We start from the raw sequence: 15,722 nt of genomic DNA, 5'->3' as shown, positions 1-15,722 counted from the left end.
GGGGCTCTCGCTTTATCTGCTGTGGCAAGTCTCTTGATCTCTCTGAATCTCACTTTTCAGATAAAGGGATCATTTATAAATCTAAAATTTTACAATTCTAGTTTATACAAAGGCTTACATGATAACATGAAAGGCTTAAAATTGCTATTATAATAAATAAGCTCAAAATAAGAGCAAAAACATTAAGGCTTGAAGGTATAAACATCATGTTAATAAACATTTAATAGTATAAACTATAAAAGCAAGACAGACAAGTCGATAAATTGACAAGTCAGTTTATATTTGTGCCATTTTTGATACCCCTACAAATGCTTACCAAAGAGAAAATTCCCAAGAATGTTACATAAAAACACATTTGGATCTTTGTACTATTTGATGACAGAATTTGACTTCATTGGTAGCAGGAGGGGTAAAGTTTCAATAAAATTTTTCCAGTTTTTTTCCCCCTAATAAATTCATGGCATGAAATCCCACCAATAACTGTAGGTTTAATATTGACAACATACTAAAAATATATTATCTTCTGTCACCCTAGTATGTTTAATCTACATTTGGATTCAATGTACAGTAACCCAAGTGAATTAAAGGATTTAATTTAGCTTTAAAACATGTTTATTTAAACATTTGAGTTAATGAAAATATACACAATTTATTTTAATATATTCAAAGATTACATAAAATATATGAAGCTTCAGTAGTCATGATTTTCCCTTACCGTTTTAGTTTCCCAGCATTTTTTTGGTTCAAGACATAGGGTGACCTGTTGGTAATGGTGAACTTTCATATCATTTTATGGCACTATTGTGACACAGTCAGTCCTCTTTAATGGAAAGGAAACAGAAATGTAGAATATTTAAATCTCATCAGAAGCACTAAAGGAAATGTTAATGCAAATAAATTCAGAAAGATGCGTATAACTGTTACAACTTGTAAAGACATGGAGGAATTTCATGCAAATATTAGGATGAGAGTTGTTATGCTATAGTTTTGGTGCTGACAATTATTAATACTATAATTTCTATAATCATAGGAGGTGAAATTTTTGAGAGCTCTCTGACTCTTGTGAACTGGAAGGGCTAATTTGAGAAGTGTATGTTGTGAAATGTGGCCTTTTATAGGCTGAAAACAGGGATTTGCTAGTGGTTGTTGAATGAATGCATGACTTGCATTGTTGAGCAAAGAAGTGAGGACATTGCTTTTTCCCCTAGAATAAGCAATGAAATAAAAGGACGTTGAGTTTTATAGTGCACACACATACTCACTAAATACTGAGTTGAAGTGTTGTTGACTTGACATTAAAGTTATTATGGTGACACAAAGAAAGATCTGGGAAGAGCTGTAGGGAAAGGGTAGTTGGACACTGAAGAAATCTTGGGTTTTGGTAAATGTACTGTTGGATTTGGCAGAAAGGATAGAGAATAACGGAATAATAAGAAAGAATTATCCAGTTTTTATTTATTGATCAAATAAATTTTAGGCACCTTGATAGGCCTTGCTGTACAAGAATGAAAGACCCAGCCCCCGCCTTCAGGGGGATTACAGTTGAAAGGAAGGTCACTGGGACAGCACCGTGGGAGCTGTGACGGAGCAGAAACATGGGCAGAAGGTCCTCCGACCAGTTAACATTTTCTTGATCTAGTTTTTCTCATCTTTAATCTATTCTTGCTCCTAATAATTATTTTAAAAAGTAACAATTTTCAGAAGTTATTATAAAGTAAACCTAAGGGATCATCTAGTTTCTTATTACTCCAAGTGGGTGGTCCGTGGAATAATGGCATAGCATCCGTTGACGCTTCCTAGGAAATGCAGTGTTCTAGAAAGGGCCATTACGTGGGACATACTCTGTCAGAACCTGCATTTGAACTATGCCCCACAGGAGATTCTTTTTCTCCCTGAAACTGGAGGAGTACTAATCTAGTTCACCCTCTCCCCTTCAGGATTTATAGATGAAAGAAACGAAGAGAAATTATGTCCCTAAGGTCCTACACACAGAAGCAGAGCCAGCATTAGAACTCAGCCAGCCTGTTTACTGGTAGAGTCTTCTGTGCTTTCTCTGATACATCTGTTATTTGCTATCTAAATCTCTCCACATTCTTACTCTTCTGTTGGTCTCCATTACTGTTTCATATTGTAAGCTCTTCAACTTCTTCTTATTCATGTCTCTTTCCTTCTCTCTTTTTGGTAGTCTTCTCTTTATTTTTTAAATTTTATTATCATTATTATTTATTTATTTATTTTTTTGGCCAACCCAACACTCAACCATGAAGGTAGTCCTATCTTTAAATTTCTCCGTTGAATGAGAGAACAATACACTGTACCACACTATACATCAAAGCAAATGAGTGTTTTTATTTACTCTTAATTTCTGGAAAATTTTTGAACCTATTTCTCTAATCATTTTCTACTTGCTGCTCAGAACTTTCTTCGAAGTCAATAAGAATTTTATATTGTGTAAGCATGAGAAATAATCCATGATGTTAGATATTAAAATCTTCTCATGGATGAATTTATTGTCCTTTCTGTATTACGTAGATTATTCCATTAACAGAGTACTTTTGCTCTTTGTATCAGTCTCACAGACAAAACAGTATCTGCCTTATAGTTTGTGGAGAAGAATCGGACACCATAGCAACTCCTCTATGACCCAGAACTGGGCTTTAGGCTTCAGGAAGTTTGTCTAAATCTTTTCTTCTATGATATAGAAAAATAAAGACCTAAGTAAATAAGCACCACATGTTTTATGGGGAGGCTTTGGTATAGAAAGGTCTGGTCATAGAAGGATAATTAACATAGAAGGCTACAATGTTATTAAAAAAAAGCAAACCATTACTAATAAGAACACAGTGGCATAATGCCTTTAACAAAAGTCAGCCATGCCTTTTTTTTTGTTTTTTTTTTTTTTAAAGAGAATAGATTTCACTCTGTAGCCCAGGCTGGAGTACAGTGGCACAATCATAGTTCACAGTAACCTCAAAATCCTGGGCTCAATGAATCCTCCCATCTCAGCCTCCTAAGTAGCTGGGACTACAGGTGCACACCACCATGCATGGGTAATTTTTTAAATTTTTTTTGTAGAGACAAGGTCTTGCTATGTTGCTTAGGCTGGTCTCTAACTCCTAACCTCAAGTGATCCTCCTCCCTCAGCCTCTCAAGGTGCCTTGCCATCTTTTTAAGTCACTTCCTTCTTGTGAGAGGTTTACTTTCTGTCCTGTCTTTCAAATATTTTACTTTAACTCTGGAATGTGTTTCATTTGAGTGATACAACCATAATCTCCATGAGTGGTAGACCAGGAGGTAAACTATGAAATAAAATTAGTTTTTCTGTTTTCCTTGTTCCCATATGTGTTTTTCTTACAAGTCACCATCTCTCCTTTTTAACAATTCTGATTTCATTGAAACCAGAGTTAATGATATTGCTTCTTGACTTTGGAGATATTGGATTAAATGTTATGTTTTATGTCTTGCATCTTATTTTCTATTGACAGTATATAGAAACAGATTAATTTGTGTTTTTTTTCTTTTTTTTCACATGTGAAAATAATTTGTTTTTAAGTAATGTATTTTAATACCTACTTATCTAATCTAGAACCATTTTGCATATATAGCTTTAGTAAAAATGACAGTTTAAATAGAGAGTTATTGTAATCAGCACTTAGGTTAAATTCAGTAACCTTTAAATGTCTAGCTTTTAGAAATATAAAAATTAATATTAATATCTTTCTATAAAGTATTAAAAGATGAATTTTTATTAATCTCATTTATATTTCATTATCATGCTTCTCTTAGAAATGTTTTACTTGTGGGAACATTCTATTATAAAATTGATTCATGGTTGCATATTTTACTATTAAGGACAATCAATTCATTTTAAATGTAATAATGTATTGCATTGTATATATTTACACATATGTAAGTTAAGTGATTTACAGCTTTAGAGAAAAGCACTCAAATTGGTTATTCATTGGGAATAAAATAGATGCATGCTCTCGATGAGAAAGTTAGAAAAATGTCTTGACTGTGATTACCATTTAAATAAATGATAGAATTGTAATGAATGCTAACTTAATCTCTCATGAAGAACCGTCTTCCTGCCTTCAGTATCTGGTGGTATCAGCGAATGGCTTCCATTGCCCACACTCGTCAGTCTAATTCTCGCTGGCTTTAGGAATGGACATACAGAGAGCGTCGGAGCTGCACTGATAAATTTCACGTGTTTAAAAGGGAAAACAAGTGTTTCCTTAAAATATTTATTTTCTGTCTATGAAGTCTTTCATTAACTTTTTATCCTAAGCTTATCTCCTCTATTTTTGGTGAGCTTTATTTCTTTTCTTTGTTCTCTAGGTTCCCTATAAAATATAATGTGTGGCATAAGTAATGAAACTTAATTTTCAAAAGCTACTTGCAGGAGTCAGTATTGTTTCTTTGCTTTTTAAACCATGTATTTTTGTTGAGACTCAAAGGATAGTGATCTGTGTTTGGTCAGATAGGGAAATTTAGTGGAAACATTTTAATCCCTAAAAGTTCATTTTATAAAACATTACTATTTAATTAATTTTATGTTATTTTGTTCTTTCTATAGATAAACGTGTGGAAAATTGGCCTCTGATGCAGTCTCCATGGCCTACACTAAGTATAAGTACCCTTTATCTCCTGTTTGTGTGGCTGGGTCCAAAATGGATGAAGGATCGAGAACCTTTTCAGATGCGCTTAGTGCTCATTGTCTATAATTTTGGGATGGTTTTGCTTAACCTTTTTATCTTCAGAGAGGTAGGTTTATTAAGATCACTCTATACTAATTCTCCGAGGTTCTTGGAAATTTTTAAAATGAAACTGTATAAAACCATCATTGTAATATCTTACCCCCAGATAACAGTTACTCTAAAAGTAAATTTTTGACCTTTTTCACTTTTGGATAACAAAAAATATGAAAGATAAAGTATAGGACAGTTGTTTTAAATGTGATTTTGAATCAAACAGACTGGATTTTAAAATAACCCATTTTAGCTCTTCTGGCATTGGAAGTTATTTGACTTTTCTCAGCCTCATTTTCCCCATTTTATAAATGGGGAAAATACTCTTTTTAGGGTTATTATCAGAATTAAGTGAGATAATTTTTGCATGGTGTTTGGCACATATTAAACACTCAATAAACAGTAGCAACTATTTATTTATAATTCTTATTCAGCAGTTTCATATTTGGTAATTGATCAAAATATGCAGATATAAATACCAATTTCAAGGTAAATCTTACTATGTAATGTCATTGTATTTTAAGTTTAGACTAAAATGAATTAGCTGTCATACAACTGTTGCAACTAATCATTGTGTGCTTTTTTGGCCACCAGCAAATTCTCCATGACATTTTGAAAGGAAATCCTAAAGGCTAGATTGACATAGCCATTTTTTAAGTTGCAAAAGTATAAGGAATTTGTTTCCTATGAGACTTATTAAAATTCTGTATGATCCCAGAGAACTGATCAGTGTGTTAGGAAAATAAACAGCAACCCTTCTTTAAAAAAAAAAAATCTTCCCTTAATTGACAGCCTAGTCTACAGAATCTTAGATTCATAAAAACTTTATTTGGATACTTGTACCCAACTTGTTAGGTACAAACCACTCTGGATCAAGAATAGAAACCAGTTAAGGCAGGACAACTTTTAGATTGGAGTCATGGCAGTAACAATTTCTCTTAGTACAGTAGACAGAGTTGATATCTCAGTCCAAAAGTTACATTTGATTTTAAATTTAGATTTAAATTATAGAACAAGTTAGCACACAATAACTTTTAGAAATTCCAATGCATTAAATGTTTAATGCATTTGAAATTTTTAAAGAAAATGTTGTTTTTAAAATAATTTTGAAGGTTTCATATCGTATTTAGTGTTTTTAATTCTGTATCTACTAAAACTTTACTCCAAATATTATTACTTCTTTTTCCAGTTATTCATGGGATCCTATAATGCAGGATATAGCTATATTTGCCAGAGTGTGGATTATTCGAATAATGTTAACGAAGTCAGGGTAAGTACATTAAAAATACTGTTAATCAGTAAAAGTAGTTTAATTTTATAGGTTCTTCTCTTGTGAAATACATACTTTAATATGGTAGTGAAATTGTACTGGATTGTTTTGAGTAAATAAAACTGTGTTGTTTTTTTTTTCAAAAAAAAAAGGTACATAATTGAAAATCTGTTTTGTACCTCCAGCATGTTCTTTTATTTGGTAGTGTGAGAGTGAATATGTATTAGACTACTATTAATAGAATGCAGTACTTTAAAAAACAAAGCTCTATGTATCTTGTAAAGATATTTTAGATTTATGGTTTTGTTTGGTCAAGAATGGAACTCATAAAGAAAGTCTAACTCATTTGTTAAGAAAGTATGAGGAAAGTACATGTTTTACAATCTATACAATATTTAGCAAATTAAGCATAGCACAATTTGTATAGATATAAATTCAGTTTTTATTATATTTTCAGAAAATAAACCACTCTAGTAATATGTTATCATATTTTATTTTCAAGTTACCTACATTAGTAAAGTTAACATTTAGCTCAAGTGAAAGAAACAACAAATTATCCTATTCTATTAAGTATTTATTGAACTACTCTTGTATACTGTGGATCATATTAAAATTACATATAACATATAACATGTTTTATGTAAGTTTTATGTTATATGTAGTATATGTAGTAATAATCTAGTATGTAGTAGCTTCCCTAGAGAAAAATAGCTTTATGACATGTGGGTTGGACAATATAAATTTCAGTATTCATCAAGACCCAAGACCAAATTGCTTTATGATACTTACTATTTTGTGTCCATATCTTCATTTCTCTATTAAAAGACTTAAGGACTAATGAAAAATCACCCCTTTGGTTGTCATGTTGGTTTCATTCATTTGATAAGTATGTATTGAGCATCTACTATGTGCTAATACTGTGAGGGCCTCTGGGGACACTGAATGGAAAGATAGGTGCGGTCCCTTCCTCATGGAGCTGTCATTCTAGTGAGGGTGGGGAGGCAGACAGTAATCATATCAGCAAAGGGTTAAGAAGAAAATAGACCCTGTGATGTAACTGAGAGAAAATTTTTTTGGTGAGGGTGGGCGCTTTCTTTAGATTTGTTGGCTAGGAAATAGGAAAAATTTTTCTTCTGACAACCCTATTGCCAGAGAATCTTCTGAGTTGGGAGCTGACATCTTGCATGCTTTGGGGGAAGGGGAAGGAAGAAGTGTTTGTTTTGCTTTCTTCTAGCAGTACACTGAAAGAAAACCGCAGCATAGGCAACATATTACTATTTTTAGGATAAAGGTTCAAAAATACCACTCTGGTCATTATGAACCTATCTTCCTGATGGGTATAAACTTTCAGATCTTTAAAAAATTGAGCTGTTAGGAGAAGTGTAACCTAGGAGGAGAAAGAACCCAAGATTTGCAACAGATTTCACTTGAAATCTTCCTCCCTTCTCTCTAATACTGGATGCAGTAGAATGAATACTTTACCCAGAGATTTGTTTTTTGTATTCATTGTTATGTAGCTAAGAAGTATCACTTTTCACCTTGGTGTAGCCTATTTAAAGATATCTAATGCATTTTGCAAAGGAGGAAGAAGAATTTATTATTGTATGTGAATTGTGGCAAATTTAGAAGCCCAGGGGAAAAAAAATAAGACATTGTCTCTTTCCTTGTAGATTAAGGTTAAGGTGCCAAAATGGTGATAGTTACTTTATTTTAAAGTGCTAATATAATAGTGAACATTAACTATAGTGTACTATTTCAAGCCTATTTTCAGCCAATTTTTATCATTTTCAACAATAGTATTACTCAAGCAAATTCAATACATAATTCTCAACCTGTAAATACAAGGACTTTATTTTTATATGACCTTTCTCTTTCCTCTTTCCCCAAACTTTAAAATTATCTTTTTAAAAAGTGAAAAACAAAAACAAAACAAGCGAGAATCCATGATATCCACCAGACACAGGTATAAAATGAGGAAGGGATCTTTCAACTCTAAAACAACTAAGCCTGTCTATGAATGAATCTGTCAAGCCCCTAATGCACAAAGGTTTATAAATAGAGTTCAGTATGTTCTGCTTTATTTGTTATTTGTACATAGAATGTTTATCATAGAAAATACTTGACATAAAAAAATTAAATTTTGGTTACTGTTACAGTGAGACTCTTATAAAATATTTTAATACATATATACAGAGGTCACCTCTCACTGGATCCTTAATCTCAGCGTGTAATGTAATCTTTCTGCACCATCTGGTGTCTTAATTAGAGCCCAGGAAAAGACAAGACTTATTCATGTAAGCAGGATTATATTTATGACCTGGGAAATATTTGTGGGTTTTTGTTGTTCCAGTTTATCATTTTAAACATATTACCACCTAATACAAACCTCTGTGATTGGATATTTACTTTGGTGCACATGTTAAAGTGAGAGAGAGAGAGACACACACACTGACAGAGACCAGTTGCTGCTTAAGCTTGCAAGGTTATCTGAGGTATAATTAGGCTAAGCATGAACAACTGAAATATCTTTACAAAGTAAACATCTTAGTTCCTCCACCAAATTGAAAAACATGGCAACAGCTCTGTGTTTAGCTGTTAGATGTTATGTGACATTGACCTATGTAACAGACTGAAATTGTGTCTAAATTACTGGCACCATGTAGACATAGCTCTGGACTCTTCTATTTTTTTCTCCATGGATAGATGCTTAGGTTTTAAACCTACTTCGCCATAAATGATTCCATGCCTTCAACATTTTGTGCAATAAAGATTATTTTGGACTGACTTACAATGAATAGAAACCCATATGCGTGTCATTTTGATGTTTATAACATGCTTCTCCTTTTTTATAGATAGCTGCTGCTCTGTGGTGGTACTTTGTATCTAAAGGAGTTGAGTATTTGGACACTGTGTTTTTCATCCTGAGGAAGAAAAACAACCAAGTTTCTTTCCTTCATGTATATCATCACTGTACAATGTTTACGTTGTGGTGGATTGGAATTAAGTGGGTTGCAGGGGGACAAGGTGAGCATTTTCAGGAATGTATCTGCATGTGTTAAATTACATAAATGTGTTGGGTGGAAAGTACTGAAAACCTGGAAATTTGACTTGTTCTGTCATTTAACTTGATTACATAGTTAATCATTTCCATATTCATTTCATTTTTTAAAAATTTGAAGAAAGTAAAACTTTTGCTTTATAACCATGACTACTTTAATACCTAAAGATTTATCTCAGAGATGAGCATAAACCAAGCCTAAATGTAGAAAATAATATTTTTATGGGGAGCAGTTCTAGTGGGGAACAGTTCTCATCCAAAGGATACAATGACACAACCCCTCAATCTGAAGATTCCATCTTCAGTTCAAGCCCAGAGCTCACTCCTGCTCTAATATGGGTTGAGCTTCCCTAATTGAAAATCTGAAAGCTGAAATTCTGCAAAATATGAAACTTTCTGAGCACTGACATGACACCACAAGTGGAAAATTCCACACCTGACCTCATGTGATGGGTCACAGTCAAAATGCAGGCTCATACCACACAAATTTACTCAGCATCCCCAAAGGAAAAAAGACCCTCCTAACCCTCTTCAGCTGCAGTGTACCTTTTCTGCATACAGCATGATGGTGATGTCAGACAAGTATAGATTGTCCACATGGGTGGCTGAGATGGTGACACCTTTGCTTTCTGATAATTCAGAGTACATAAACATTTGTTTCGTGCACAAAATTATTTTAAAATCGTATAAAATTACCTTCAGGCTATGTTCAAAAGGTATGTATGAAACATAGATGAATTTGGGTTTTAGACTTGAATTCTTTCTGCAAGGTGTCTTATTATATATATGCAAATATTCCAAAATCTGAAAAAAATCCAAAATCTGAAACACTTCTAGTCCCAAAGAGTTCAGAGAAGGGGTACTCAGCCTGCATAGACCTTAAGTGACCTTGTTGATTCTTATTCAAAGGAAATATTATATAACCTTGTTAATGTTAAAGAGGATCTGAATTACAGTTTGGCCAAGGTCTTTCTCCAGTTTTTTAAGATCCCCATAAATTAAGGATTATTACTATTACTGAGCTAGAAACAGATCATTTCTCTGATGAGGACCCGGGGCATAAGTCATGATAGTATAGTTCACCTTGCTGCTTTACATTATCTCATTATGGTAATTGACAACTTAGAAATTCACACTTATAAAAAAACTATTGGGGGCCCAATTTAAAACAATGCAGTTAAAGTCAACCTCTGTAATTTTAAAAGAAAATTAGTAAATCTAAACTGACCTCTTTAATCATTTTATGACAAAATTCATTATTATTACATCTGTACTTTGATTTAATTAATATTCTGAAAAGAAAGCGTGCCATTGATTTAGACTGGGTGGAATATCACTGTAGATTTTATATATTAAATGCATTATTTAATGTGTTTAGTGCTAGCATATTTAAAACTATTTAGAAACCTAAGAAATAAGTACTAGTTTGTTGTAGACATATAAATTGGCACATCTAAAAGCAATAATGGAGCATTTACAAATCTACTGAAACACTTAAATGCATTATAACCTTTTTTCCCCAAGAATAGTAGAATTGAAAGTAATATAGGCAATAGTTCTATGTTAGTGCCTACTTAAACTTACTGGAATACCACTTTGAAAGTCCTTTGCATTTGAACAGCACACATTTTTATTTATATGGTAAAAACTCAAATCTAAACTTTAAAAATACCTACTTAATCTAAAGGGAAGGCTTTTCATTAATACCATTTATATCTTTTATTTGCTAATGTATACTCAAGATTAAATGTTAGAAAACAATGTAGATGCATTTATTTTATATCTCAATGGTTTTACTGCCTAATAAAATTTTCTACATGTTGTAATTACCTCTTGTTTTTCTCAAGCATTTTTCGGAGCCCAGATGAATTCCTTTATCCATGTGATTATGTACTCATACTATGGGTTAACTGCATTTGGCCCATGGATTCAAAAGTATCTTTGGTGGAAACGATACCTGACCATGTTGCAGCTGGTGAGTTAAATGCTTCTAGTTTCTTCTGGTAAAAGACTGAAAATGTTTGAATTTTATTAATTATAAAGTGCTAAGTTGTTTTAGACAATTTTCTATTCCAAAATTAACTTTCTATCGTCTAGTTATAGCAGTTGAAGCTGCTTAGCTCTAACCTACCAATTCATAGACTATTGATCACAGCCACTTGCTTTTATAACATCCTTAAGCAACTAGACATACCATTTATCCCTCGAAGGGAAACATTCTTTAAAAGTATTTGTGGGAAGGATGATTAAAGGTCTACACACCACACAAAATATATAGATTCAGGTATGACTTGAAAAATGTTTTTTCCCCTGGGATGACTTTTTAACTTAAAATTTTCTTGCCTCTCTTCATTCTGTCCTTGCTTAAATTTTCTGTTTTTTTCCGTTTTTCAGTCTTTGTTAGCATATCCCATATATTTAGAATATAAAGTTGAAGAGAAGGCATGGAGCCAAGGAAGCAGTGGGGTAAAGGAAGGGAATAAGGACCAGAGAACTCCTCATAATTTTCTAAAACACTGTCCATAGAGAGCAGAGCCAGGTATTTTCAAATGCTAGGCTTTATACTAGACAATTTTCAACACATACCCCTAGTGAGACTTCTTGTAGCATCTGGGTACACGTATCAGTGCAACATTGAGAGCTAGGCACTAGCCTGTAATCAAACTGAAAATCCAAAACCAACCTGGTAGCTATTCTTCAAGCTTTAGAATGTATTATAATTTGCTTTAATCATAGTGTATGCATAGTTTTATCAGTAGAATCACATTTGGAAATATTATCCATCTCTGCTTTAAGTTGCCAAATAGCTAGCTAACCAAACAGGAAGCACAACTTTTGGGGAATGCTGGGTGTGAAGGATTCATCTGTAACCAAAATGCTACAGGAAGCTTCCTCCAGTTTTTGTGTGAAAGCTGTTTATACAGTCTTGTATAATTCATTTCTCTCAGTAAGTAGTAAATGTCTCAAGAAAACGAAGAGGTGTTCCAAGTCACGTGAATTAGTTATATATATTTTGTCGAAGCCTACACCTGCCTCTCCTTGAGAGATGCTATATTCAATCACATCCCTGTACACACCCTTTTTTGGTAATGCAGGTTCTAAAAACCATTGTGAAACCAGAAGTTCTTAAAATTTGGATACTTTCCATGAAAAATGATAATTGCTTAATATGGTATACATTTCTGGCTTACATGGAGTAAATTATGTTAATATTTAAAATAATATCAATTACTTTAACCAATAATTTAATATTTTAAGGATAATACTATCCTTAAAAGAGAAACCATAGTTTCCCATTCTGAACAGGATATTGAGTTTGTATTTCTAAGCCAGAAGTTCTCACAAGAGTTAGTCATGTAAGTTAATTGTGTAAAAATTAATGCTTGTTAATACCATAGAAATCATAATTCTTATGTCTCAAACCATTCATTCATCGATACATTAGAATTTAAGATTATTTCATTTTAAGCTTTTGGCTTTTCTCTTTTTAAAAACTTAAAGTTGAAAGTGATTCTTTTTTTTATTCTCAAATATCTACTAAGTTTTATCAAAATATTAGTTTTTAAAGGATTGTGTTCATTCAGATGCAAATTTACCTGTCTATTATGTGTAAGAAACAAATAATGAGGCATTTTGATAAGTTTGTTTATTTATTTATTTATTTTTGAGATAGGGTCTCACTTTGTTGCCCTAGCTAGAGTGCAGGGGCATCATCAGCTCGTTGCAACCTCAAATTCCTGGACTCAAGCGATCCTCCTGCCTCAGTTTCCCAAGTAGCTGGGACTACAGGCGCATGCCACAATGCCCTGCTAATTTTTCTGTTTTTTATAGAGATGGGGGTCTTGCTCTTGCTCAGGCTAGTCTTGAACTCCTGACCTCAAGGGATCCTCCCCCCTTGGCCTCCCAAAGTACTAGGATTACAGACATGAGCCACCGTACCTGGCCAATAAGTTCATTTTAAAAAGTATATATACCTGATTATTAACAATTTGGTAGAAATAAATCAGTCTAAAATGTGAGAGGAAAACAAAATTGAAGAATCTACAATGCTATTGCTTTACTCTTCTAGGCTATTGATTCTCTCTCATCAGATAACATTATTCAGCAAATATTCATTGTGTCATGATACTGTGCCAAGGACTCAGGAGTCATCAATGAACAAGACAGAGCCCTGCCTTTTGGAGTTATAGTCTAGTATAAAGATAGACAATTAAGAAGTCAACAGGCCGGCACGGAGGCTCACGCCTGTACTCCTAGTGTTCTGGGAGGCCAAGGCGGGAGGATTACTTGAACTCAGGAGTTCGAGACCAGCCTGAGCAAGATCAAGACCCTGTTTCTACTAAAACAAATACAAAAATTATCCAGGCACAGTGGCGTGTGCCTGTAGTCCCAGCTACTCAGGAGGCTGAGGTAGAAGGATCATTTGAGCCCAGGAGTTTGAGGTTGCTGGGAACCACGATGAAGCCATTGCACTCTACCCAGGACAACAGGGTGAGACTCTGTCTCAAAAAACAAAAATAAAAACAAACAAAACCCAACCAAACAAAAAGAAGTCAACAAATACAAAAGACAATTTCAGGTAGTCATAATTCTTCTCAAAAACAAACATTAACCAAAATCCCTTTGGTTAATGGGGCTAAGAGGGTCAATTGAAGTCATTAGGAAGCCCTTGCTGAGGAGATGGCATTTAAGCTGTGACCTGAGTGAGAAGGAGCCAGCTGTGAGAGCCAGAGTACTATCCAACTTTGAATGGTGTATCAAAATTTGGGCCTATGATAGCTATGTAGAAGATTCTAATGCTGTTGTTAAAAGTTGTTTACTATTCAGATTAAATGTATCATGTGCTGTTGTTTTTGTTTTTCAGATTCAGTTCCATGTCACCATTGGGCACACAGCACTGTCTCTTTATACCGATTGCCCCTTCCCCAAATGGATGCACTGGGCTCTGATCGCCTATGCAATCAGCTTCATATTTCTCTTTCTTAACTTCTACGTTCGGACATACAAAGAGCCTAAGAAACCAAAAACTGGAAAAACAGCTGTGAATGGTATTTCTGCAAATGGTGTGAACAAATCAGAAAAACAGCTAGTGGTAGAAAACGGAAAAAAGCAGAAAAATGGAAAAGCAAAAGGAGAGTAAATGGAACTGGGCATTAACTGTTGTTGACGGTGAGAAAACTCCCATGTCGTATAAAATTTCAGGGAAAGCAGAAGCAAAGGAGGGCTTGGGGATGGGGAGAAAAGGCAAATGTGCTCTCTGTACTAGTGTCCTTTAGACTGAGTAAAGTGTTAAATATAATCCCCAGATGTTTTATTTATGAAGTTTTCATTTTAAACATTGTTAAAATTAGCCTTGATGTTGTTCAGACCAAAGCAATCATTATGTGACTTTGGAGACTTTCCCCCCGTTCACATCCACTTGTCTAAAGGATGAGATTTTTTTATGTATCTTAATATTCACCTTTTCTTCAGTCTGAATTTTAGACGATCACAGGAACATAATCTTTATTAATTTTTTTGATAAATTACTAATTACTACTGATGGAAATCAGTTACCTTGTATTTTCTTGTTATAAACTGGAAATGTGTATAACATTTAAATTTGTGCATTTGAATTCATTTGCTGACCAGAATGGTCAAATCTCTTCACCTCTAGTCAGAATATACCATTTTGGTTTCAATTAAATTTTAAAAATCTGCCGATCTCTGTAGAATCTTAGAGACTTGATGATGATGGTGTTGGTGAAAATAAGAAGGAATTACAGTAAAATCCTGTCTGGTAACTCAAAAGTCACCATGACTTGAGGCACAAATCACTGTGGGGAAACAATTTTTGTGATGAAAAGGCAGCCTTTGAATACTCCTATTGCTAGCAGAAATTTATTATGAAAATTAAGATTATTGTCTGATTAAAACATGAAACAACTCATGTCTTTATTAGCAACATCATAAGATAGTTACATTTATATGCTGTTAGAGGAGAGTGTGTTGATTTTTATCAGGCTTTCCTTGTTTTGATTTGTGGCTGTTACTGATTTTTCATATGTGGAAAAATACCTACCTCTTCTGTTGGAAAGAACATTTAAAATTAAATAAATTTTAATGAAAAAATCAAGGAGTCCTCTAATGTAAATTTTAATATTAACGTTCAAATCCACGAGTATTTTTTTTTTTTTTTTTGCTTTTTTTAACAAATGGCATACACCAAACATTTCTGTGGAACTGTCTTTCTCTTTCGATGTGTTTAATCTTGGAGTGATATTTTCCTTGTGACTAAGTTGCAAGATCTTATTTATTAACTATATAGAAAGTGTAAACCCATTTTGGTGCAATATTCTTGACTCCTTGGTGCTAAAGATTGTTAAATTCAGTGCTTGACATTACAAGGTGTTAATTGTTAAAATGAGTAAAAGGGAAAGTAGTCAGAACTATAAAATTAAATTTCCTATTTACAAATGAAGTATTTCATGTAATATAAATGAACAACTGGAAATAAAGTAGGAAAGAGAACTTGTACCATGTTTCATTACATAGGTTAATTTGTTAGGGGATGTTGCACAGGGATCGTTATAGAAAGAGAAAATGTGACAAAAAAAGCATGAATATTACTAAGTATCTCACCAACATGTCAAAACTGCATGTG

At 33.4% G+C, this 15,722-nt stretch overlaps 1 protein-coding gene across 1 annotated transcript in view; it reads left to right on the top strand.

The window, feature by feature from the left end:
* The window catches only part of ELOVL4 (ELOVL fatty acid elongase 4), a 29,781-nt gene extending 15,562 nt beyond the window's left edge, over positions 1-14,219 (top strand). The window contains exons 2-6 of the mRNA XM_069488692.1: positions 4,580-4,767; positions 5,941-6,021; positions 8,874-9,045; positions 10,927-11,054; positions 13,944-14,219. Coding sequence (XP_069344793.1) covers positions 4,580-4,767; positions 5,941-6,021; positions 8,874-9,045; positions 10,927-11,054; positions 13,944-14,219 — 845 coding nt within the window. The remainder of the gene's footprint in view (positions 1-4,579; positions 4,768-5,940; positions 6,022-8,873; positions 9,046-10,926; positions 11,055-13,943) is intronic.
* Positions 14,220-15,722: the final 1,503 nt, after the last annotated feature.

Source organism: Eulemur rufifrons, chromosome 15 (assembly GCF_041146395.1).
Source record: "Eulemur rufifrons isolate Redbay chromosome 15, OSU_ERuf_1, whole genome shotgun sequence".
Taxonomy (NCBI): domain Eukaryota; kingdom Metazoa; phylum Chordata; class Mammalia; order Primates; family Lemuridae; genus Eulemur; species Eulemur rufifrons.
The sequence above is the reverse complement of the archived record's forward strand: the minus strand, read 5'-3'. Positions and strand labels throughout refer to the sequence as shown.